The sequence below is a fragment of the Nothoprocta perdicaria genome, unplaced genomic scaffold (genome assembly GCF_003342845.1).
Source record: "Nothoprocta perdicaria isolate Ctin4 unplaced genomic scaffold, notPer1 scaffold_18, whole genome shotgun sequence".
NCBI lineage: Eukaryota > Metazoa > Chordata > Aves > Tinamiformes > Tinamidae > Nothoprocta > Nothoprocta perdicaria.
This window is the reverse complement of record NW_020454982.1, coordinates 445,990-469,755: the sequence shown is the minus strand read 5'-3', so window position 1 is coordinate 469,755 and position 23,766 is coordinate 445,990. Positions and strand designations below refer to the sequence as shown.

The 23,766-nt window shown below is 45.2% G+C and overlaps 1 protein-coding gene across 1 annotated transcript in view; it reads right to left on the bottom strand.

Annotated features, from left to right (window-relative positions):
- KCTD15 (potassium channel tetramerization domain containing 15) overlaps positions 1 to 23,766 on the bottom strand; it is a 34,712-nt gene extending 10,946 nt beyond the window's left edge. Inside the window, exons 1-2 of the mRNA XM_026036556.1 lie at positions 23,591 to 23,766; positions 3,640 to 3,784 (exon numbers count right to left, since the gene is read on the bottom strand). Of these exons, the coding sequence (XP_025892341.1) occupies positions 3,640 to 3,784; positions 23,591 to 23,754 (309 nt within the window). The 5' untranslated portion in view covers positions 23,755 to 23,766. The remainder of the gene's footprint in view (positions 1 to 3,639; positions 3,785 to 23,590) is intronic.

Here is a 23,766-nt window from a genome sequence, read left to right as displayed (position 1 = left end):
AATCAAGTAGAAAAAAAAAGCTGCAAGGGATCCCTGTGAGGGAGGTGCTGTAGGAGGTACAAGAACTATTTCCGTGCTGGTCACTTTGGTGAGTTGGCAGAGGCAGATGCAGACAAGAAGCTTCCTACGCCTGTCCCGAGCAGACACCTCTCCCCAAAAGAGGGTCAGGTGGTGGCAGGCAAGTGCTGTGCAGAGGCCCGGGGCGCTGTGACGGACGTGCTGGTGCCAGCGGGACCTGTGCCCTGTGCCCAGGGCAGCCCTGCCAAGCAGCAGGCAGCGTCCCGGAGCAGACCCTGCCCAGCGTCCACCAGCTCCTTGTCCTGCAGATGCACTGAGGAATCTCCTGTTTCTCCTAGAGATGAAGTTCCTACTGTCCCATGCTCTCAGGCAGCACCTCGTGGCAGCACAGCCCAGGGCCAAGCACTGCGGATGGCAGCTGACACGTGTTGGAGCAGGGAGCTTAGGAGGTGGCTTCGCTGCGGAGCAGGGCAGATCCCTTCTAGATACAAGGGAGGTGGCCAGTCCGGCCCTGCTCACATATTTAGCATGTGTCCAAGCGTCCCTGCGTGCCTGCGTCCCTCCTACTTATGGTACAGCTTGAACACAAAGCCGCACACACAGCGTAAGGCAAGAACATCTGCAGCAAGAACGTCTCCATCTCTAACATGAAGGAGAGAAGTGCTGCCAGATCACCTGCAAAGGCAGCAGACACCAGGGATGCACACAGTGTCCGTCCATCCGCCGCTTCTGGACAGCATTGAGTTTTCAGAGGAAAGATCAGCAACTCTTTCAAAGACACAGCTTTTTGGCTTTCACACATCTGCTCATGGTTTAGTAGGGTGTTTGTTTGTTTGTAGAGTCAGCTAAGTTTTGTAATCACCCCATGATGGTTGTATCCTCCTGGGGAGGAAGAGGAAGTGTTACTGCAAGCAGCTGTGCTGCTCTGAGGACGTCCATGCCAACGTGTCATTACAGATCTGCCAAAYGCAGGTTAAGAGGGGACTGAGAGAAAATGTCAAGCTATGTCTCCTGTGAACCTGATGCTGAACCTTAGCACTGAAGAGGCTCTTTATTTTTTGTACTTAAAACTGACTCCTCAATTGGCCAAATGGCTCTATCTACCCATTTTTCACTCCTTATGCTTTGTTTATGTGAAACAACAAACTCTCCTCCTGACTCTACATTTATTCTATATTTCAGAGCTGTGAAGATCTGAYTCCTGATAATGACAAAAAGCCGCTCACCTCTATGACTGTGCTGTTTGCTAAGGTAAGTTTAAGAATACCCAATGCAGCTATAGTGATTTTAAAACTGCATTAAGAAAGCAGAGCACTGGTCTTGTGGTTCCAATGTGACAGGTGACCTCTATAGTCAATAGGAAACTCAGACTTCCTGTGCCTTTAGATCCATTCCTCATAAAATATATATGAAAATATGATTGCCTATATCTGCTTTTGTTTGAAGACCTCTAAGGAAGTAATTAATCTCAGATAAATAGCAACGATGTGCAGCATGGTGCTGCTTTTGCTTGAAGATTTGTAATGAAAGTGAATGGGGCAAAAGTTGGTCAGAAGGACCCTGTTGGAAACACCTCTGGTGTTAAGGTAAGGGATAGCTTTGCAAAAGACAGCGGGGCCAAAGAGCTCACGGTAACTTCACATCACACTTTGTGCAGCTTAAACCCCCCAAACCCAAGCAGCCTGTATGGCCCACTGCAGTACTGCTCTCTGGACTGCTCACCTGTCACGTACCAAAGAGTGGCTTTCAAGTTCTAGTTTATTAGTAACTGGAAGAGTAATTAATATTCACTGTAAAGACACCAGCCAGACTTGATGATAAAGAATCACTAGCCTAGGAACACATACCCCATTTTCTCTGCATTTCAGTGTTAACGTAGTCTGAAAACAACACTTAAATAGCAAACACAATAACATTGGTGTGGTAGTAACATTCCAAACTTTTCAAAATAACCATCTGAGCAGCAATTCAAGTTGAAAAGCAACTTGGCTAAACCTTGAGGCTAATAAACTGCTGATTAAATTAAGGGGTAAAAAACTAATAAATATTCAAAACACTTGATAATGCTTTGTTTGACAATGAGAACATTTAATGCAAGTCTCACTGGAAAACCTGTCAGGTTTTATACCTTAAATAGCGTTTTGCATTTAGAAACACCAAGTGATTCCATTTGCAGCCTTTGATTATTGTCTTCTGTCACTTTAATCATGCTGGTAAAATTACAAGATTTCTGTGAAGTCAAATCCGTTTACAATGCAGTTTTAATACAGCTTTGCAGAGCATTCTTCTATGCATTTTTATTTAGTTACTCCCTACCTAGCAATACTTTGCTTTGTTCTCGAGCCCTCATTAGCCTGGGGTTTGCTCTAAAGCTCTCTCGGGGAGGAACTAAATAAAATACAGTTAACCCTATGCAAGAAGCTGGTGTGGAGCAGCGGGCCGAGCGCGGGCACAGAGGCCGGCGCTCCCGCGGTGCTGGCACCCACCGGCCTCCTCCCCTYGGGGCTCTTGCAAATCCTGCTGGGTTCCCTTTGCAGCGCCTCCGAAACCTGCCCTGGTGCTGCCAGCCGAGGCCACCCCATCTCCAGCGAGGCTGCTGGCGCTCCCTCTTCTCATCGCTCCTTGCCACACWGTCCAAAATGCTGCTGCTAAAAGCATCTCTGGCATTTAAATCCATTACTTCACCGCCACCTTTACTTGTTCCTCACAAGAACAGGAGCGTCCTGGTGTTTGCCGAGCTCCTGCCTGTGTGTTTTCTCCCAAACCCCAATTTGCCAAGAGGATCCCCGTTATCCCTATAGTGTATTCACCAAGTCATCCTGGAGCTGGCTCTTTGCTACTGTCTACAGTTGGGGCACTTTTGTCTTCTAATTTTCATACATAAGGATGACACTGCTGCAAGTCTTGTAAGTGCAAAGCCAAGTAAGTCTAGGAGGAGAGCAATTAAGTGATCAGGATTTGCAAAGCAACCCAGTGCCATAATATCATAGAAAACGTGTATTATTCCTGACAGTCTCCCAGTGCCATTATGTCATAGAAAACATGTATTATTCCTTACAGTCTCCTCTGTAAATTCCATTTTTCAAGAATATTCTGCTATTCATAAATTTTGTTAAGATCACTGCTTGAAATGAAAATATCTGCACTGGTTATACCTAACAGAAGTCCTCATGGCTCTCTTTCTGGGTGTTTTATTTTAATATCAACAAGAGAAAGATTTATACAGCTTAATTGCTCTGACCATCAAATTTAAAACATTTCTTTCAGATTCCAAACATTAAACCCTGGTAAGTGCTAGTGCTAGTATTGCTTCTTAATTTTTTGTTATACTCTGGTAAATAAGCTAAAAATGTGAGAAAATACAATTAGTTTAGAAAAACTGATTTAGCCGTAAGCTTCATCATTTAACTTTTTATGGTATCCATGACAACCATTGGTCCATTTATTAAATAATAGCATCCCTAGTGTAACACACAAGTACTAAAAATCCTAACAATAAACAGCAGCACTTAACTAAGTGTGTTTAGGTCAAGCACACAGACCAACCTGCACCAAAATAAATGACAGAATGGAGAGAAAGAGGAAAAAAAAAGTAGGACTTCAGACTGTGGCTTTCCTTACCTTAAAATCATCTGGGAGCAGTAGTTTAGATGTCCTTAGGAAGCTTAATATATATCTGAAAATTTCACCGTCTCGATCAATGAAATAATGTTGTTTTAAACTGTCCAAGACAATAGGCTCTGTGCCATTAAACAGACGACTTATTCTGAAAAAGAAAAGGGGCAAAAGAGACAAAATCTCGTTATACCCTTAGGGCTCAAAAACCTCCAGCCAATTTAGCTACATCAATTCAATGTGCATAAGGCAATTCTGTATCTTCATTTGGTGAGAAACACAAGCACGTGCACCTGGTAGGTGCTTTGCCCCGCGCAGATATGGACACGCCGGCAGCGAGAGCCCTGCGGCTGCTCCGAAAGCCCAAATCCAGGGCGGCAAATGAGGCTCATAACCCAACGGGAGAAACGCCTGGGAAAGCATCGCCTGCGGCCACGCTGGTGTGACAGGGCCTTGGCAGGTACGTCCCGCACCCCGGCGCACGCGGAGCCCATGGGGAGCCGTGCTGCTCTGTGGGATGGGGTGCTGGATGCTGGTGTGTGCACCAGCACAGTGTCTTTTGGATCAAATGCCACCCAAGGGCTTCCCTCTTGCAGAAGCGAGAGACCCGAGGCTGGAGGCAGTGTCAGAATAGCAACCCAGAGACCATGGTAAGTAATGAGCAAGGAAAAGGGAGGGAGACGCACGAGGCTGGGAATGCAGTGGGCACAGCAGACCTCGTCCTATGGGGCTCCCGTGTGCGCAACGGGAAGCAGAGCGGCCACTGGCCAGGCTGCATCCATCCTTCAATCCCGACCCCCGGCTTGCTCCTGAGAGCTGTCTTCCCATGAGAAATAACCCAGCTGAATGTATGTTCTTGAAAGGAAAGTCACAGGAGATGGACAGCAGCGACCTGTTAAGTAATTGAGCCGGTCTCCGGCAGAGCCGCCCTGTTCCCGCGGCCATAGATCTGGTGTTTCCAAGAGGATGCTGTTATTCCCCTGAGAGACCCTTCCGCAGCCCGCGAGGTCCCTCCCCATGGGCACCCACAGCTGGCCCCGCTCCGGCCTCGCGCCCACCGCAGCAGCGCCCTGCTGGCAGCAACTTCCTACTTCAGCTGCAATTTTAATTCATGTGCCACATTTCTGAATTTATTTGGGAGATGTGAAATGAGAATGGACTTTGCAATGTCCCCCTGAGTTCAGCTGAAAAGCCCTCCGTCCTCTTGTGCAAGTCCCACATGTTACTGCCTGCACCTTCCCTCATGTCTGTCTCAGCATTTGGCTGGTTTGATTTACTTATGAGAATAATCAAATGCTTCCCCAAACCCTGATTATAATACATTTACTGCCYTTTCTTCAATGTCTTTCTACTGTATCTGAAAAATGGAATCCAGTTTACTCTGCAACATTTAATTTATATAATCCCAGGCTTCAGTAAGCTTCCAGTAATTCATTATTTTCCTTTTCATTATTACGTTAAGGCTATTTGCCTGAGACAGCTAAATGTATTGCTTTGTGTGGTGTTAAAATTTAGTCCAGGAACCAGAGAGTTAATATATTTCCCTAGACATGCACAGGAGCTCGTGTGCTGTTCTGAGTTGGGCTGAAAACAGAGGTAACACTGATACTGCAACTTAATATTCAGCGCTGTGCATTTACTGAGTAAACTTGCCCAAGTACTGAAAGTTTTGAGAACTGATCTTACACCGAAACAAGACGGGCTGTGGCTTAAACCTCCTCCCCTTCGCAGCCCTTTCTCCGTGAGGTTTGYGAAAGTGATGCAAGGCTGCGGCTCAACTCCTCCAAGCTGTTGGTGCCAGCAGAGAAAGGATGCAGGATACAAAATGTTAATGGACTGTTCTTTAAAGTAGCAAAGCATTTTTTTGGTAATGAAAACAAAACATGAATTTTGAGGCCTTTGTGGAGTGCCCTGAGCTGTATTTCTTCACCAGCAAAATTACTGCTGGGGAAAGAAACTCGCAGAGTGTTGAAAGACTTAACTGCCACCCCAAAAACAGAGTGATGAATAGTTTAAGGATTTATTTGACGTTTTAGGGGGCTGCTATGTTCCAAGAACAAACTTGAGTGCAGTATGTTGTAACCCTGCACGCAAAAAGTGCTCCTGCTTCTCTGTCCTTGCCAATATAACCTCTACCTGTGCAAAGTCAGTTGGTAAACGCAACACCCTGAGAGCACAGAGGGACTCAAGTGACAGGAGAAGGCAGCTTCTACCACAGACTCTGCACCACGGGCGAACTCGGCTGCAAAGCCAAGAAAAAGAGTGTGAAAGCCCCACACCTGGTGCCCATTTGCTCCACAGACAGGTCTCAAGTTGGACGGAATGAAACATCACGTATGGAAGGTGGGAAGCAAAATGTGTGCCRACTGTTCTTTAAGGAAATACTGTGGCATATATAAGTATTAGTGATTTAGGGAAATTTACGGAAACAAGAGTCTGCACGCTGTCTGGAAATTATGAAAACCTTTCGAGTCTTGTACAGGAGTGAACTTGGCTGGGAGCAGATTGAGGCTTAACTGTGCAGCCGTGGGAAGTCACATGCACTGAAGAGGTCCCATGGGCTGTGACATTCTGGTGTCCAGTGTCCCAAAGTGACCACAATCGCAATCCACAGTGTTTGCGCATGCTGGAGAGCAGGCGAAGGCTGCCCAGGATAAGGAAATGGGAATTTCTGGGTTCTGTGCTATTCAGTCAGAAGAAGATAGCGACACTTGGGATGCTCAGCTTAGGTTGGGCTAAACCAGGAGAAACCTCTACCTCTTGCTTATGCCAGGCAGGTGTGATGCGTCCAGCCCGTACGCAGGTGGAAGCCTCAGGAAAGTGAGAGGCAGAAAGCAAAAAGAGCTAAATTTGGATCCTACGGAGGTGGTAAGTCTGAGCAATGAATGCTTCTGCGGTGCTTCTACCTGTTGCAAGAGACACTTCATTTTTTAATATATAAACACTTCCCAAGCTCTTGTCCAAGATTTAATTTCCGGGCAGAGCACACATCACAGCGGGATCAGTCACAACAGTTAAAGGCCTCGGGATCCTGACTTGGCCCTTCCACTGSCTCCACCTCCTGTTGCCAACATTCAGCACGTTCCCAATGTGCTTCAACTTCTCTYTCTAACTTTTCGAAGACAACCTGTTAATGGGAGGCTTCTTGCCTTCAAAAACTCATYGAGCTCCATCCTGGGAGCGAGGGGGCTTCCCGAGCCCCTGTGTATCCTGCAGGATCACCACAGAGCCTGGCCGGGCTGCTGAGGCGCTGTGTGTTGGGCCTGCGAGGCCTACATTGTACCTCAGGATGGGAGAAWTTCATGGGGTTTCTGCCTCCTGTTTGCAGAGCCCAGCTTAGGTATCTTCTGGACAGCCCCAAAAGATGGATAAACGCTCTATTTTTAGCAGAAAGCTCCAACCCGTGCTTACTAAGGCAGTCCCAGTAGTGTCGGCAGAGCRGCCGCCTTTCCTGCCCGGCCCCCGCCTGGTGCCACGTAAGCAAAACTCCGCACCGCGACACTGCGCCAAAAGTATTAATTTAAGTAATTACACGATTAATATTTAACTGTTCACTGATATTTTTGTCATTCATAATTCAGCTGTTTACACTTATTAAAAATTGATTCTGTAGACATTTTTCCTGCCCAATGTCAAATCAGCAGGGAACGTGCACTTTAGAAAACTGTCAGGAAAACGTGTCTTTTTTTTTTTTGTTCCCCAGTGTCACCAGAGGTGCAGGAGAAGGACACGTGTCCCCACTCGCTCCGTCCTCGCTGCCCGGGGTAGAACAGGGGGGTCTGCTCTGGAGCGGAGTGGGCAGGAGGTGGCAGCGGGAGCGGAGTGCGAGGGCCCCAGGCGGGAGCGCGGCCGTGGCCGGAGGCGCTGGGCAGGGCTCGGCTCTGTTGCCGCGTTATCGCCTCGCTGTTTGTGCAAGGTGGGTACCTTTAATACTGCTGCCTGTTTCTGTGGGGGAAAAAATGCTGCGAATTGGAGCAGAGGTGCTGGGGAGGCCAAAATGCGCCCGAGCCCAACACTGACACCCAGGAAAAAGTGACTTATGGGGAGGAAAACACAGGGCACTTGGAGTAATGGTGCCCTTGGGGACAGGAGGGTGACACCAGGGCTGTGCTGGGTGCCAGGTTTGCTGCCTGCTACCACCAAACACAAACACAGAAAGTGCCGCGCAGTGCTGAGCACAGACTGTGCCGTGGGATTTTGACAGTGCTTTCCACATTTCCATAATTTTTATTATAAAACCAGTGGCTTGTGGCAGTCTCAGACCAGGACTCGTGCACGAGCTCCTGGCAGAGCGGAGGGTAATGGAGAAAGCTCCTGCACGTGCTTCTGTGAGCCAGCTGTGTTGAAAGAGCCCAGGTGCCTGCAAGCAGGCAGCCCTCGCTGGGGAGGACACGAATGTCCCCACTATGGGCTAACGTGTGTCCTCTGCTCCATGGCCCGACCTAAGTGTGAGCAAGAGGTGCTCAAGCATGGCCCATGCCAGGGCCCTGCTTCTGTCCCGTCGAGCAAGGAACCTGGCTCGAGGTCACATCTGACAGGAGTTGCTCTCTGCTCTGCCCCAGCTCAAACCTCCCCCTACAGTGAGCCCAAAAGCCAATAAACAGAACCCTGCAGTCTGCTATACTGTACTTTTGCACCCTGACCAAAGCGGGACATTTAAGCTTTTATTCCAGTGATGGGAAACAGCACTTAACGAGCACCACCGTCTCCAGTACTGCGTGACCTTGCCCCCAGCATCTCGGCATTGCCACCACCACAACCAGAGACAGCACCAGGCCCACCTGTCCCCAGGGCGGCCGTCGGGGAGGTGCTCATGCTGGGGGACACGTGTTCTGTGCAGCTCCCATTTGCAGCATTTCTTTGCACAGTCTTTTGTTTGCAGGCCCCAGACAAAGGCCGCGTCCCACGGCGGGTCCGGACCGTCACTCCGCAACCCCGAGAGTGAAGGAGCCGCGTGCCAGAGGCCGGCCCCGAGCCCTCGCGCCCTGTGCCGAGCGGCCGCTGTAGGCCACGAAACGCATCCGCGAGACCCCCGTGGATTTTTAAAGCCCAATCATCCCCCTCAACAACAAAAGAGCGACAAATAACACAGTCCGATCTCGGCAGAACGATGAACGGGGTAAGTTACAAGGTAATGGGTTTATCCATCTCTAATTCCTCCAGCCTTGTGTTCCTGCCATTTAACTTTGATCCTGCAATGCCATAGGAGTTTTCTGAACCATATGCTCGCTTTGCAGTGCTTTTGAAGGATATTACACTCATTAACTATTAAGCACCTGGAGGAACTGCAGAATCTATTACCTAGATTTAATACTTCATATTTTGCTGTTCGGGCTAGAATATCTATTTTTGCAATAGATCAGAGATGGTATATCAACATGTATTTTTAAAAGTCAATAATCTAAAAAGAATATTATCATCTGCCATGCAGAATCACTCTAAAAAGTTGTGGAAGGATTTTTTAATACTATCACTAAAAAACAAAACTAGATGCATAATAGCTTTTGCAATTATAACAAAGCTGAGGATGATTATGTTTGCAGCTGTCTGTTACTATCAATTAAAGTCCACTCAAGCAACAGGTAATAACACTGTAATATGAAGCACCTATTATTTCTGAGTTACTACAAATAATTTGTGGTAAGGATATGAGATCCTATGGGCCTTTCTCTTCACTCTGTTGCTAATAGTCTATGTCTGTGCTTAAGTCATTTTGGAGGATTAGTGTTAAAAATACAATTTAATTGAAATATATATAGACTTTGATACTTTTTTTTTAAATTTATGGAGAATGTTGCCTATGTATAAATTAGCAGTTAAGGCACAAATTGGAAATGCTAATCCAAGATATGGAAGCCAGTATCTTTTCTTGTTTTAAAAATCCCACTGTAAGCAAGAGTCACTTTGGTCCCACATCAGTGTGGCTAAGCCTCCTGCTTGCCTCTGAGGAGGAGGCAGAAGTCACACACCAGTGACTAGAGGCCCAATGACTGAGGGAATTTAGGCTCTGGTATAAGCCTAACCCTACACATCATTGCGAGACTGGAGGTAGGTCCATCAGCACCGGTCACTCGCCCCACGTCTCTGGGGACTGGATCTGCTCCCTGGGGGCCGGCTCTGCCACCACCTCATGTAGCAATAAGCAGTCGTGGAGTAAAGCACCACTTAGTCATGAGTAATGGTGGCAAAATCCAGCCCTAAATCAGGCTAATGATTTTATTTTGCCTTATTAAACTAGCGTTTGTATATTTTAGTGTGTTATTTTAACAGCTATAAAAAGACTTCACTAAACAAACAGTTTCTAGTATGTTAATTGCTGCATTACGAATTCTTTCATTCCGTTCAGTGTATAACCACATTTATAAGATGGATAAGTAGAGGCACATACAGAGAGCTGAGCCCTCCCTCTGTACGCACATCATAACTCTGCCACATCTATTTAAGTCTTCAGTCATGCAATGCAATCACTGTGCTTAACAAGAAAAAATACCACTTTCAAATGCAGGTAGGATTTGCATCTCTCCGTGAAAGCGCCCGACGCGCCACTGACATGCTCCCACTAATCTTGTTAATCTTTTGTAATAGAGAAAGTAAAAAACAGCCTTCCATTATGCTGTGATACTTAAATATGTAATTTGCATCTATGTGGTGTAGCTAAGGAAAGCACCTCACCAAAGCCTCCGAGATGTGTTGTAACACTAGCCATGCCCCGTCCGGGGAGACAAGGTTCTTGTTTCACAGTGCTCCGGGACCCGTCTTATTTGAGTCAGGCGGATCCACGGGGGCTAAGCAGGACACAGCTCCGGTGCTGAGCCCGGGCTGCAGCCACGCAGGYTCCCTGAATGGCACCTTGCAGGTGCAAAACCTGCCCTTACTGCCTGGAAACCCTTGTAAAGGCTCAGTGCGATGCAGGCAGGAGCTGGCTGCAGGCCAGAACGGAGCCATCAGCTCTGTTATGTTCCAGTGCCAGGAACTGCACGGGTTGTCCTCACCTGCAATGCTCCTGTCACCCCAGTAGTAGTTGACCTGTACTGAGCCAGGCCAGTCCTTCAGCAGAGCTCGCCGGGCTGCTCTGGAGTAACCACCGCTGGGATGGAGGCTGTGGAGGTGCCCGGCGCGCGCGTGCAGGGCAGCTCGGCGCACGCAGCGCAGTTCAACCGCGGCAGTTCAAGACAGGCCAGTTCTGCTCCCCTCATTCCTAATAAATGCTAACTGTTCAGTGGGAGTACAAAGGGCAGGGTCTTGCTTATATTGCTAAAACTTGCTTATTTTTAACAAAAGTAACCAAATAATATCACGGTAAGATATGAATCCTCAAAACACAGAACGTGTTATAGGCATGGGCTAAGTATTACTCCTTCAGTGAAATATGTCAAAGTCCAGTTAACTGCATAGGAATTCATACAGTATAGGCATGGATCTGGGAATTCATTTCTTCATTTTAACTTGTAGACTTTTTCATTAATGTAAACAAGCACATTTGCTTTATTTCTAGTACTAGCGTTTTTTCTTCCCTTTTTTTTTCTCCATTTCTTCATGTGACAATTCATTCTAACTGAAGTTTTGTCTATATAGTTGGTGAAGACTAAAAATACTATACAAATGTATACTGTGAAAAGTATTATATTTTTACTGTGTCACTGTGGCTGCTTCTCTGATGTGAGCCTGTGAGAGTTCCTGGCCTTTCATATTCTGTCAGTAGAGAATTCATACTAACTTTTGGCTATGAAAAGCTGCATGGGAATAAAAATTCTTTAATTTAAAATAAATCCCCAAACTAGCATCGTAATGTTCCCTAGTTTCCCAAAGGTCCCAAACCTGCAAGAACTGCATTTCAGTTCAAACTCTGTGGGAGTTGCGGGCAGTCAACAGAATTATGTTGTTAATTTATGAGAAGATGAACAATTCAAATAAAACATTCCTGCCTATACAAGCCTTTTCTTGCTATTCCTTTAAACATCCCTCCCCCCACAAAAAAATCATGGTACTCTGTGGGCCCTAATAAGAAAAGTGTTGCAGCAAATACCCTTCCTTATTCTCCTGCTTACTTGCTCTACCTTTAAATAGGAGCTAACTATTTTAACTAAGCTTTTCAGATCTGACTAGATTTGGACATTAGTTCCATTAATACCAGCCTTGTACAACTGGGCTTCTTCAAGGCTAAAAAACATGCAGCTACTAGTTTTATTTTAATATAAATGGGCTAAATTCTTGCTTATTGAAGTCAGTGACGAAACACTCACTGAGACTAAGTGAAGCCAGGAAAAATCCCGACTGTCCCTCATTTACCTTTCCGGGTGCAAGCCTGGCCCTCCGCACCCTTTGCATGCGTGGGTGCTATGAAACCAGCACGTTTCTCCCCATGGACGCTCTGGCTTTCTGCCTAAAAGAAACTGTTGCTCCTTGGTTGGCAGGTGGTTGGTAGGCTGGACTTGCACTCTTCCTTTATCTGCTCTTCCTACAGTCCATGCATTTGTCCTCTGGTGGGTCAGCTATGCCATGTCTGAGCAGCCCCAAAATGTACCAGTGCCTATAGAAGCTGCCTATAGTTGTTAATTCTCTACACACAAGTGATCTGGAAGGCGCACCCAGTTTTCTCTATCCATACTTTTGTTATCACAGTTAAAATGATGAATGAATGACACTGCTATTTATTTTCATATTTAAACTGTACTGAACATAACTTTCCTAGTTGTTCACTTAAAGCAACTGAAAATGTTAAAAATGTTTTGTTAAAAAGTAACATTAAAGGGAAAACAACTGTCAAAGTTCCACATCAGGTAGGATTATTGACATTATTACTTGTGTAAAATATTTTGCTGAGGAGCCTGAGCAAAAGAAAGACAAAACCAGAATGGTATTTCCAGATCTTTTGCTACCGCAGCAGGATGTGAGAGGGGAAACGCGCATGGGAATACGGGAAGCGACGCAAAGACAGTCAGCAAGGAGCAGCCAGGCTCCATAGCCACATCCCAGGAAATGGGGGGCAGACCAGGACCTGTCACCAAGGAAGGGGAATAACCAGACACCTGCAGGGAGCTTAGACTAGCACTTTTGCTAGACAAAACTTTAAAATAGTAAGAAAAATATAAAACTATGGATTCTGATCAGGTACAAGTGAAAAGCTGAACCTGTTTTTTTGGGGAGGTTTTCTTGGTTTTGGTTTTGTGACTGGGAGAGAGATTCATTCTTAAATACAATACTGTGGGCATGGGTTTGATTCCGCTCCCAGTGAAGTCAAGGCCAAAACATCCTTTGACTTAATTGAAAGCAGAAGCAGGCCCCAGCTTTAACCCTCCAGTCTGCAAAGGGAATATAATGGGACGTGAACAGAAGAGGAAATATAGCAGGAACTGCTTACAAATCAATGCTCTTTTTATTTTTTTTCAGGAAGATTAGAAAGCTGTCAGAGGATTTTTTTTTCTTCCTTCAACAGCAGTGCAAGTGGACCCTTACTCACTACTGGACAACCCCAACAAGCCAGTGGCCCTGGTTTCTCCTTATTGCAACCTACCAGAGCCCATGGAGTCCCACTGCCTGAACTGGCCTGTGACATTATATGCACGTTTTGCAACTATGGGATTTAAGCAACTGCTTCCCAAAAGATAGAGTAAGCAAGAAGACACCCCAACCGCCAAAGCTGCAGCCTTGGTGTCAATCACACCTTTACGTCTTGTTGGCATAACAGCTACAAAGCAGTATGACAGCAAAGATGTTAAAAGAGTCCCTGGTTTCCATTATTCTGCTTTGTCAAGAGAGTTTTGCTGCTGCAAACACTTCTACTATGTCTAAATGGATTACCTGCAGCATCTGCACTCCATTAGCACACAGACATAAAGGGAACCTGCCCTTTGGACTGGGATTCCTTCATCGTTTCAGCCTCGCAGTGCAATTTTCAGTTTCCAGTGCTTGCTAACTGATCCCTTCTGAGTCTGACCACGAGTAACATTGCAAATGGGCCAAAAGAGCATCCCAGCAGCCGTGTGCAGGATTCCTTTAGTTTCAGGTATTGCTTTATGTGGTTCTCAGCAGATAAAAAAAGAGCAAATTTAACCTTTGATTGCACACCATACTACAAAAGAGTGAAATCAATACACTACAATTTATTGCATGAGTGTAATATGGAAATGTGGCAAAATTAGGGTGGCTAACAGCAACGCAGGGCATAACCTGTGTTAGCCTAGCAGGCTCTACAGCATGTTAGTCTGTGTGTGAGATCTACCTCCTTTTAGTCTTTCACATATGAATGTTTTGAATGCCTACATATTTCTCCTGCTTAAATATGCACTTTGTTCTTGAAGATTTTATTAACCATTGCATAGATTCGTTCTGATTTCCGTTCTACAGGTACAAATTTGGAGCAATACCTTCAAAACCAGTGGAGTTCTGTATGTGGAAAGTCCATCTGACCACGAGATGTGCATACCCAGCCACAAGGACATGGTTCTTTGTCTTCAAATGACTTTTGATCTTTTGCCCTTTTGATTTGGGGGAACAAGTACTCCGGATATCCAAAAGAGGCATCTTATTATAACGTTCAAGTTCTAATAATTCCTTTCCACATGTGGTATCAGTATACATGCCTGGCATAGCTGCACAGAAGTTGAAGGGTTACACTAGGGATTACTTTGGTCAGATCTATTAGGATAGTTTTCTAAAAGACACGGGCTTATTTTGCTTCTTCTTAAGACTACAGTAAAACTCCCATCTGGGAAACTTTGAGATGAGAGATTTGGGAACTGGACAACAGATTTGGCCTAAAGTATCAGCATCATCCCAGCCACCTCCATTTACTTCAGTGAAAGTAGGCAAGGAATTAATATGATTCAATGCATGGTTAAATCTTAGATTTCATCAATGATCACAAGCATGTAGTCACAATATATACACAGAACAGCACATACAACAACCACCAGTGGGATCATTAAAATAATTAAGATAGGCCTAGAGACAAATTCATTTCACAACATGTTCCTTAAAAAGTAGATACCTCCCTGCATCATAATCTACAGATTCTATTTTATACACTTTCTAAGTAGTCCTTGAAGTATCCCCCAAAGCAGACCGTACCTACTAGCCATTCTGGGTCTTTATAAATCAAAATTTGGCTTACAGAGACAAACAGTAGTGACGTGTATTCAAAGACTAAACTTCAAGCGGTAGCACTTTTCTGCTCACTGGGTGCAGTGCTTGCCTGTGACCTCAGGACATGATTTCCAGTGCAAGGCCACCATAACCTCACCTCTGCGTAACGCTCTCCGTGAGCTGTGCCAGATGCACAGCATATAGAGATGAAATCAATACAGGAGGTTCCCCTTTGTTTTAAGTGTAAAGCTGCTATGACTGTGTAAGTGAGCACAGACAGGACACTTAACACTGTGTTCCTCAACATGATGGCCATGATCAACATGTCTCTACTAGCAGCACATAAAAAGAGGAGACAGGTTGCTTCCGTAGTGTCCTATATGAGGGGCTTCTCAAAATACACTGCTACTGCTGATGCTTTTCATTTTTCATGCTAGCACCCTGGAAATGACTGCTGAAAAATACTTAAACTGTGCTGCTGGCACCAATGTGTACCAATGTGTCGTGTCAGGTGAGAGGTAGGTGAGTGGTAAGCTAAAGAAGCAATGAAGAAAATGACTTGGCTAAGTAACAGGAATTTAACCTGAGAAAATGCTGTAAGTACAGTGTTCTAAACCAAAAATAAAGTGTTTGAATTTTAGCCTCCTTAACAGCTAGGCTCTCCTTGTGAGCTCTAGCAAACTAGTTGTTGGCGCACTGTAAACAGGACGGGTGGGAATTACTAATGTGCTAAATGTTCTGGCCAGGTTATCATTGCAGGAGGACAACGGGAGAGCACAACCAGGAATGAGACGCGCCGCTGGGATGCAGCGCCAGGAGAACTGGAGCCACAGCGGAGCATTCATCTGCACAGCCTCCCCTGGAGACGTCAGCGACGTCGCTACAGCCAGAGCCAGCCCACGTGAACCGCGTGGGCTCTCACAGGGAGAGGGTCACCCGCTGCTCTGCCCTTTGGACCAAGCAAGCTGAACGAGCTAATAGCCAGGGAGCAATGTGCAAATTTCTCAAATTCAGTTTTTTGAGCAGTCTGTGCCAGGCTCAGCAACACAGCCATAATTTTATTTCTGCAAGTCAGATGACTCTGATCTGCTATCTATTCCTCTCCATTACGAGCTCGATCTGCTCCTCCCTAAATGCTGTAATGCCCATTTATGCCTAGTACACCGCACTACCCAGGCTGTAAATATATACAGAGAAATAATAATTTCAGAAAAAAAAAATGTTTATCAGAGCCTAGCTATGCAACATTTTCATGTACGTTTCATCAAGTATTCCAAGTAAACATACAAATAATTCATTCCTTGACAGGCCCCAATCTCAGCACCCAATTAAAATGAGATGTGTTCTCCCCAAGGGTAAACTCAGCTTCCCTCTCGGAGCCTGCGGGCAGTCCCGGGGCAGCAGCTGAGCTGGGCAAGGCAGCGCATGTGAAGCCAGGAAGGAGTAAACACCTTTATCAGAGCAGACAGCTCTGCTCTGCTGGGGCTCCCCACGTGCCCGGTGGTACGAGCTCCTGGAGAGCTGGACACAGAGAAGTCCAAAGTACTTGTTCCCATATAAATTCCCTTTCCATCCATTTCCTGTCAGCTAAAGGGTCAGGGTTATAGAACTTATTCTACCTTTGCCACCAAAGCTGCCACTGCAGCTGGGAGATAGATCCTTGGGTCAAGCAGCAACACTTCTCATCAGTGTGTTTCCATGGACTCGAATCCTAGTTTCCTTGAGAACCTGGATTGAGGATTTCTTTCCTTTAGTAGCAATAGGGTATCTTTAGTCATTATTCCCACCTCTAATGACATCGTTGTTACATCCTTCTGTTTTTCAGAGGCCAAACCGTGTGCCCATCACTTGGGACAGGTCACACCACAGTGCTCCCAGCGCTTGGACTGGTGGTGGTGCTTGGACCATGGCAGCTCCAGTGAGTCCGAGCGCAAGGGGCAGGGGATGCTGTGGGAGCTGCTCCGAGGTGTCACCCACCAGTGGGTTTGCCCATAAAGGCTGACGCTTGCCAGCTTTTCGGGATGGCATCAAAGCATCGCAGGGACTTGTGTCACCACAGCCATGCAGTCCAATTACAAAACAGAAATAGTTCATTTTACAAATGGGCAAAGAACAGCTTATTGTAAATTATATGACACAGCAGCTCAGGATTGAGAGTCCTGTTGCTTGTTCCAGCTCCTTCACGTAACATTCACAGGCCCATATGCACACGAGGGGAGGGAGAAGACAGGAAAGGGAAAGGCTCTTATTAGGCTTGTTTTATATAAGTATTCTGCTGGTCAGAATTCCCCTGAAAACCAAGGAGGGATATGCCCAGTCAAAACCAAGTAAGAAAAGTTCACAGGATTTGTCTCTAAATTGCATGTGAATGAAAGGAAACAGAAAATAATTTTCATATCCATGAAAATTCTCATGTTAATTTACAAAAGATTTTGCATGTGACCAAAACCTCTGCTTTTCTGCTCCTGTGCTTGTTCTCATCAGCAGCAGACACCTGATGCTCCTGAAGAGCAGCAGAGCCGGGCGATGGCTGGCAGGCTCGGCCGCCTCTGCCCAGCTGCCCGCCCGTGGGTGCTCTGTGCTCACAGTCCACATCTCTGAGCATTTGTAGTGTGCAGGAAAAATGCTCGCTCCTACCTCTTCAGGTGTTTTGCTTTAAAGTCTGTTCATTTTAAGTTTACAGTATCCATTAAAATTAATGAGCTTTGTGCTGCAGCTCCCATGCAGGCACGTTTTGGAGAACTTTGCCTGAATATGGGCTGCTGGCTCAGACCCAGAAACTGCCTTTTGGATAATACACAACCGTTTGTAGCCTTGCAGAGCCTGAGCCCTATTTCCCTCGGGCCCCACAACAGAGCATTAGCTTATGGAAAGCGTAATGTGAATGTTAGGCAGGCTTGCCCAAGTCCTTTAGTGCGTTTAACATTGGGTTCTTTAGCAGGTCTGCCCAGGACAGGAACTTACAAGGGACCAGACACCGTGCATGTGCCAGGTGGGTGACTACAGGGAGGCTGAGATAGCAGGGAAACGTCTGCATTAGTGTTTGCAGCAAGTATGCTGCGCAGGCTCAGGCGAAGGCTGCAAGGAGGCTGTGCCACCAAGGGGAGCTGGACATAACTTTGCTCCAGACTAGGACTGTGCCCTCAAATTCCACATTTTAGGAGCCACGAATTATCTCAGGCTATCAACCAACTACCACTCCAGTTAACCTCCTGCCCAAAGTGCAGGCCTTGTTTAAGGACTGACACAGGCCCTAACTGCCAGTATACAGCAGGCAGCAACATTTGCTATTTGATCTTTTTTTCCAGCAACATCACAAAAAAACGTTCAACGGAAAATCAGCAAAAAGTCATAGTTACAGTGACACTGGTTTGATTCTACATGAGTAGGAAATGTGAGATGTCCTTAAGGGTGAAAAGTCTGTAAAATTATATACCTTTAAAACATCTGAATTAAGAATTTCCCTGCTTCTATCCAACAAATACAAAGCAGAACCCTGTAGGTCCTTAGTGCAAAGGACGACTTGGAAAAATCTGTCTTCATGGATCTCAGTAATACCAGCCTGAGCTTACACAGTTGCTTTATCTGGCTCTACGGTGTCTGAAGGCAGGTGCTGTTGGAGCTCTGGGTGTCTTAGTGAAAGCAGAGGGGCCTGAGACGTGGGGAAGAGCCCTCTGCTCCAGCCCAGCCTGGCCTGGCCTGTCTGCAGAAACGAGGGCGAGCAGAGAAGCACAAAAGTTAATGCTGTGTGACCACAGAGGTCAAGGTGTAGGAGGAAAATGTAGGAGAATTGAAAAATAGGGAGATCCACAGAGTAGCAACAATTATAAGGACTGGCAGAAAACTAGTTAAGTGTGAGTTTATACAAGAAAGGCAGCTTGCATATGAAGGATGGATTCAGGGGAGAAGACACATGTTGTAGTAGGAGACTCCTCCATAAATGCAAAAATTGTCATGGGCTCAGAGAAATCTGGGGCAGGGTCATGCCTGGAAAAGTTTATTGTGTCTTGTAACAGTCATTAGTTTTTGAAATAGTTAAAAAGTCTGTGTTGGTTTTCTTTACAGCACAAGAGTCTTCAGAGAAGAGCGTGATACAGCCAAGGTGTCCTGAGAGCTGAGGTGGGGACATCCATCAAGTTGGCACTGGCCCTGGATGCCTCAGGCATCACGGCTAAAAAGTTTCATTTTCATAAAGAGGTGAGAAAACTGCCAGAAATGCTAGAGAAAAGCGGGTGCTGCAGCTTACCAAGGTAGAAGAAAGGCTGAGAGCAGCCAGGCCCAGTCTGACAGGTCCCCAACACCAGCTGGTCCTGGGGAAAATCCACAAGGACTGTGACCACACTAGGCCTGCTTGCAAACAGCCTCTTTAATTATTAAAAAAATTCCCCTTCATTTTTGTCACGTTATTAATGCTACTGAAGGCCTGATGTTTTAGAAATATATTCCAAACAAAGGAACATACTTATCTTTAATAGAGGGTTATACAACTAACACTAATTAGCCAAGAATGTAAGGTAAAAATATTTACCTTTCACAGCAGAGCAACTCTTAAAAGTGATCACAACTGTTCTCTGAGATACACTCTATATAGGGCTGTAAAAAGGACTGACTTCTGATAAGAAATTTTATTTTTCTTTCAAACTGAAATTCAAAATCAAAGCTTTCGGTGAAAATCTGAAGATCAGATTTGCTGTGGTAAGTACAGATGTGAAACCTGTAATTCCACTTAAAGACAATGAGGTTTACTACTAAATTCAGTGGGAATAAGACTAGATGACCTGGCAATGTCTTTGGACATTCCTGATTGCACATTAAGAGCTCGGACTTTGGTGGTTTTTAAAGAACTGTCTCACGCCACTGGACAAACACGATTTGCAGCTCACTTCATAGATGTGCCAGAACCTTTGCAGTCTGCCATGTGAATCCATATTCAAGTGTCAGTGTGTGAAAGGGCTGCTTTAGAGGTAGCATGGGTGAAAACATGAACGAAATTTCTACAGGAGCTGCTCTCAGAGATGAATAATTTTTCTATTTACTTGTTCACTTCAGAAAAAAAGCTGTTGATGGTAAGAGTGCACAGGACTGAAATCAACAGATTTCTTTTTCTTTTGCACACCTGCAGTTCATAACCACCAGAGCTGGTGGTTTTAGTGGGAGAATTTACCTGAAATAAACTGTTGAAACTGACCCCTAGATCCAGATAAGGCAGTGTGTCATCCTCTTCTGTACCTCCAAAGCTTGTTAACTTTAATGGCAATTTAAGGTACACAAACCCAAGCAGCTGTAGCAAGAAGGATTAATAATCTCACTGGTGAGATCCCTTGCCTGACTACTGTTGTCAATCACAGGGTTTTATGTGTTTCTCATTTTCCTTGCCTTTCACGCTCTGAAAGGCCAACTTACTTGTTTATACGATGTGTCATTCAAAAAGCCAATTTGGAAGGTGCGTAAGAGTAATGAGTAAGGTGAACATGACTGGTTTAGAAAGTATCTCTTACAGTGGCTGCTTAACTCTCTTCGCCTTTGTCACAGCAGTTGTGCGCTGCTTGAGTTTTCTCTTCTTTAGATGAGAGACCTGATGTAGCCCATAAAAATTTACTGGAAAGAGGGCGTCTACCACGTTTAATGCCTAATCTGGCACCCTTTGCTTATGCAAATTCAATCAATGGACAAATTCTCTTCTCACAGCGGTTGCACTAATACAAACAACATCAAAGCCGTCCTCAAAGTTGTTCTGAAACAACTCCGGGATCACTGAAATGCAAAGTTTGCCCTCTGACTTCCCATCCCCACCTGCTCGCTCACGTGAGTACGTCGCACAGAAGCAGGCCGTGTGTTTCCACGAGTTACAGGCAACCACATAACTTGCGAAGAGGCGAGCACAGCCAGCCGAGTGGGCTGAGCACAGTCGATCCTAACAAATTACAATAAGAAATGTATCACGCTGCCTGCTGTCAGGTGTAATTTATATCATACCAGAGGGGTGACTGGAAAGCAGGTAGAGGCAGGAACTGGCCATACCTCTACTTGCTCCTGCTGGGCCTGATCTTGCAAGCTGCTGGGAACTCTTCCCTCCCATTGAAGTCAACGTGAACTGAGCTCTTTCAGGACCTAGCAGGATAGGGCCTCCTTTAAGCACTTCTGAAGGACAGATATGATTTAATGGTTTCTCTAATTCCCGTTAGCATGAGATGTCTTTGCGGGTGTATACCCTGATTATACTGATACACAAGTGCACAACCTGAACCTGTCCTTAAACATACTTGCACAGCACAAATTGCAAACTAGAAGTTTATCGAGGATTTTGAAGCACACAGAGAGAAATAGATAAATAAATACAAACAAACAAGAAGATTGCTCTCACAGCTTTCATTTTTACTGAGTGCAAACTGTAGTTTCTGTGGCTCCATCTCTGATTTAGCAAAGCATTTCAACACATGCTTATATGTCTTGCTGAAACAGAATTTATGCACTCATTTAATTGCTTGGATTTGAAGCTTTTAAGCTCATGTTCAAACCAGGAGTTTAATGCCTTATCCAAATAATCCACAAAGTGCTGTATGCAGATGAGTATGGCCATGCCCCTGTTTGTGGCCCTGTGTGTCATCCCCGATCACGAACTAGTAGTGCTTTAGTGATACTGCGAGGTGTCTCACTCACAAAGCCTCCCTCTTCCTCTAGCACCTGTGAGAGCTCCAGGATTGCTCCTGCACCCAGGTCATGGTGGAAACACCCTGTGTCCTTACGGGAGATGCACCCCAGAGCAGAGAACGTCAGCACGAGCTCAACTCGTCCCACCGAAATAACCGTGAGTTTAACTTTCGACTTAACCGGGAACGAGTGCAGACCACACTCAATGGTGGGTGGCCAATTAAGTCTGCTATACAACACAGTGCAAAGAGAAATTTAAAATATAGCTTTGACTCTAAATTTAAGTTCCACACTGTATCCAACTTCGTAACATACACAGCAATATGTAGCAGTGGGAGGTGACGTTGTGGGCAGCTGAGGAAGCAATCAAGCCTTAAAAGATAGCGCAGCAAAGCAAACCTAAGACACTACATGGCAAAACATCCTGCAGCCCATGAGCTCCAGTCAGTCACAGTTTTATACTTTCAATTTAAATAAAAGCACAAAACCAGTAGAAATACGTTTCCATTGTTTTAACAAACAGGAAAAAAAAAGGATGGTTTTAAATCAATACCCTGTTTTTTTTAAATAATAGCTGTGAATTTATGTATATTTTCCCAAGACTTATATAACRGAAGATTTTATTAAATAACTCAGATATAGGGCATTTTTTAAAAACAGTGTCAGCCATGACTTTTAGAATGTGGAAACAGATGTGCTGCTCCATTGCAACTGCTGCATCTTCTCTGTATTTTTTGTACTATGAAACATCCGTCTGTTTTTCTGTGTTATAAATCTCTTCCCACTGAATAGATTTCTTCTCTATGATTAAATAAATAGTGCACAGACTAAGCAAGAATTGTCCAGAAAAAAAAAAAAAAAGTTGTTCGGACCCAACTTTAAGATACATACATTTTAATAATTGTTTCTTTTTCCACAGACCATGTCAACAGCCACCTCTCCTTGGCATGAAATCACAGCCATATGCTTCATGACGTCAGAGGCATTTCAAGGTATCTCCATAAATGCCATTTATTGCTTGGGAAACTACCAAATCTGTGCAATCCCTACTTCTTTCAAAGGAAAAATCCTCAAATTAAAACATTTAATCCTCAAATTAAAACTTTTTTTCCGTAGATTGTCTACACCAAAAATGCTATCTCCTTATTACAATGCTGGCCAGGCAGGTAGCAGAACCTTTGGCAACTAACCCTGCTGGCCAGAGTCCTGCTTTGCTTCTGARCCCAAGTGCCTCCTTTGGCCTGTCTGACAGGCACTTTGATACTGCTCATCTCGCACCTTCTGCTGGCTACACGAGGCACTTAACYGTTCCACAAAGAAACAGCCTGCCAAAAAGCCAAAATATTTCAATGTTTGAGTGTAAATCTAAACCTGTCGGGTATATCTAGCAGAATATGCCTTAACCCTTGAAGCAGTGATACTTTTCCCTCTCCCATGAGAGGCACAGTACTGACAAGGATGCCCACCTCACATAGTGCCCAGCACGCTGCAGATCCCAGACCCGGGTGAATGATGAAGAGCCTGTTACTTATACAGATATTCTCATGCCACTGGTATTCATAATTAGACATATCTGGAGTCTCCTCTGTGATAATACTGATCAGAATGGAATAAGCCTTTACAAACATGTCATTAACATGTTCAGCATAAATCAGTTACCTTTAATCATGCAAAGATTAAACCTAATATGCAGTTGCAAACAAATACATGAAGTCTGCTGGCCACTGTACCCAAACCAAATGACTACAGTGTCGCTGCGGCTGATACCAGCTGAGAATAGAGCCACAACTGATTTTAGGGTTTCTGTCAGCCGACAGGAGCCTCCCTTAGCCCCAAGGTCATGGAGCTGTTCTGCTTTCTTAAAAGGAAAAAAAAAAAAAAAAACTCTTTATTTTTACTCTGAAATAAAGAAATTGCTTGGTATAGCTGTAAATAACCTAGGACAGGCACACCAACAGGTGCTTTAGACATAACGATATAGTGCAGATGTTGAGAAAGAAAGCAAATAGATTCTCTAAATAATATATAAATTTTGCAGGTTTTTTTTTCCTATAGAATCCTGGTGAAGTTAATGTATAAATCGGAAGCTGAATTATTCATAAGTGGTGAATATATAATAAATCGTCTTTCACATTGAAGTATTCCTCACAGGTCCACGCATATTTCCATGCAGTGAAAAGGAAGAGGCGGGGGGGGGGGGCTGCAAATGCCAGGCTCTTACCTGGAATCCGGATACTTGGTCAGGGTGGCCAGGCTGCTGGTGTACATGTGTCCTCCTACGTCGATGTGCACGGGGGCATTCGACTTGGTGAGCTGCGCCGGGAGAGGAATTCCTTGAGCAGCCAGAGGAGAAACTGGGGACCGTGTTAGAGACAGACGGGACATGCTTCTTCCCTC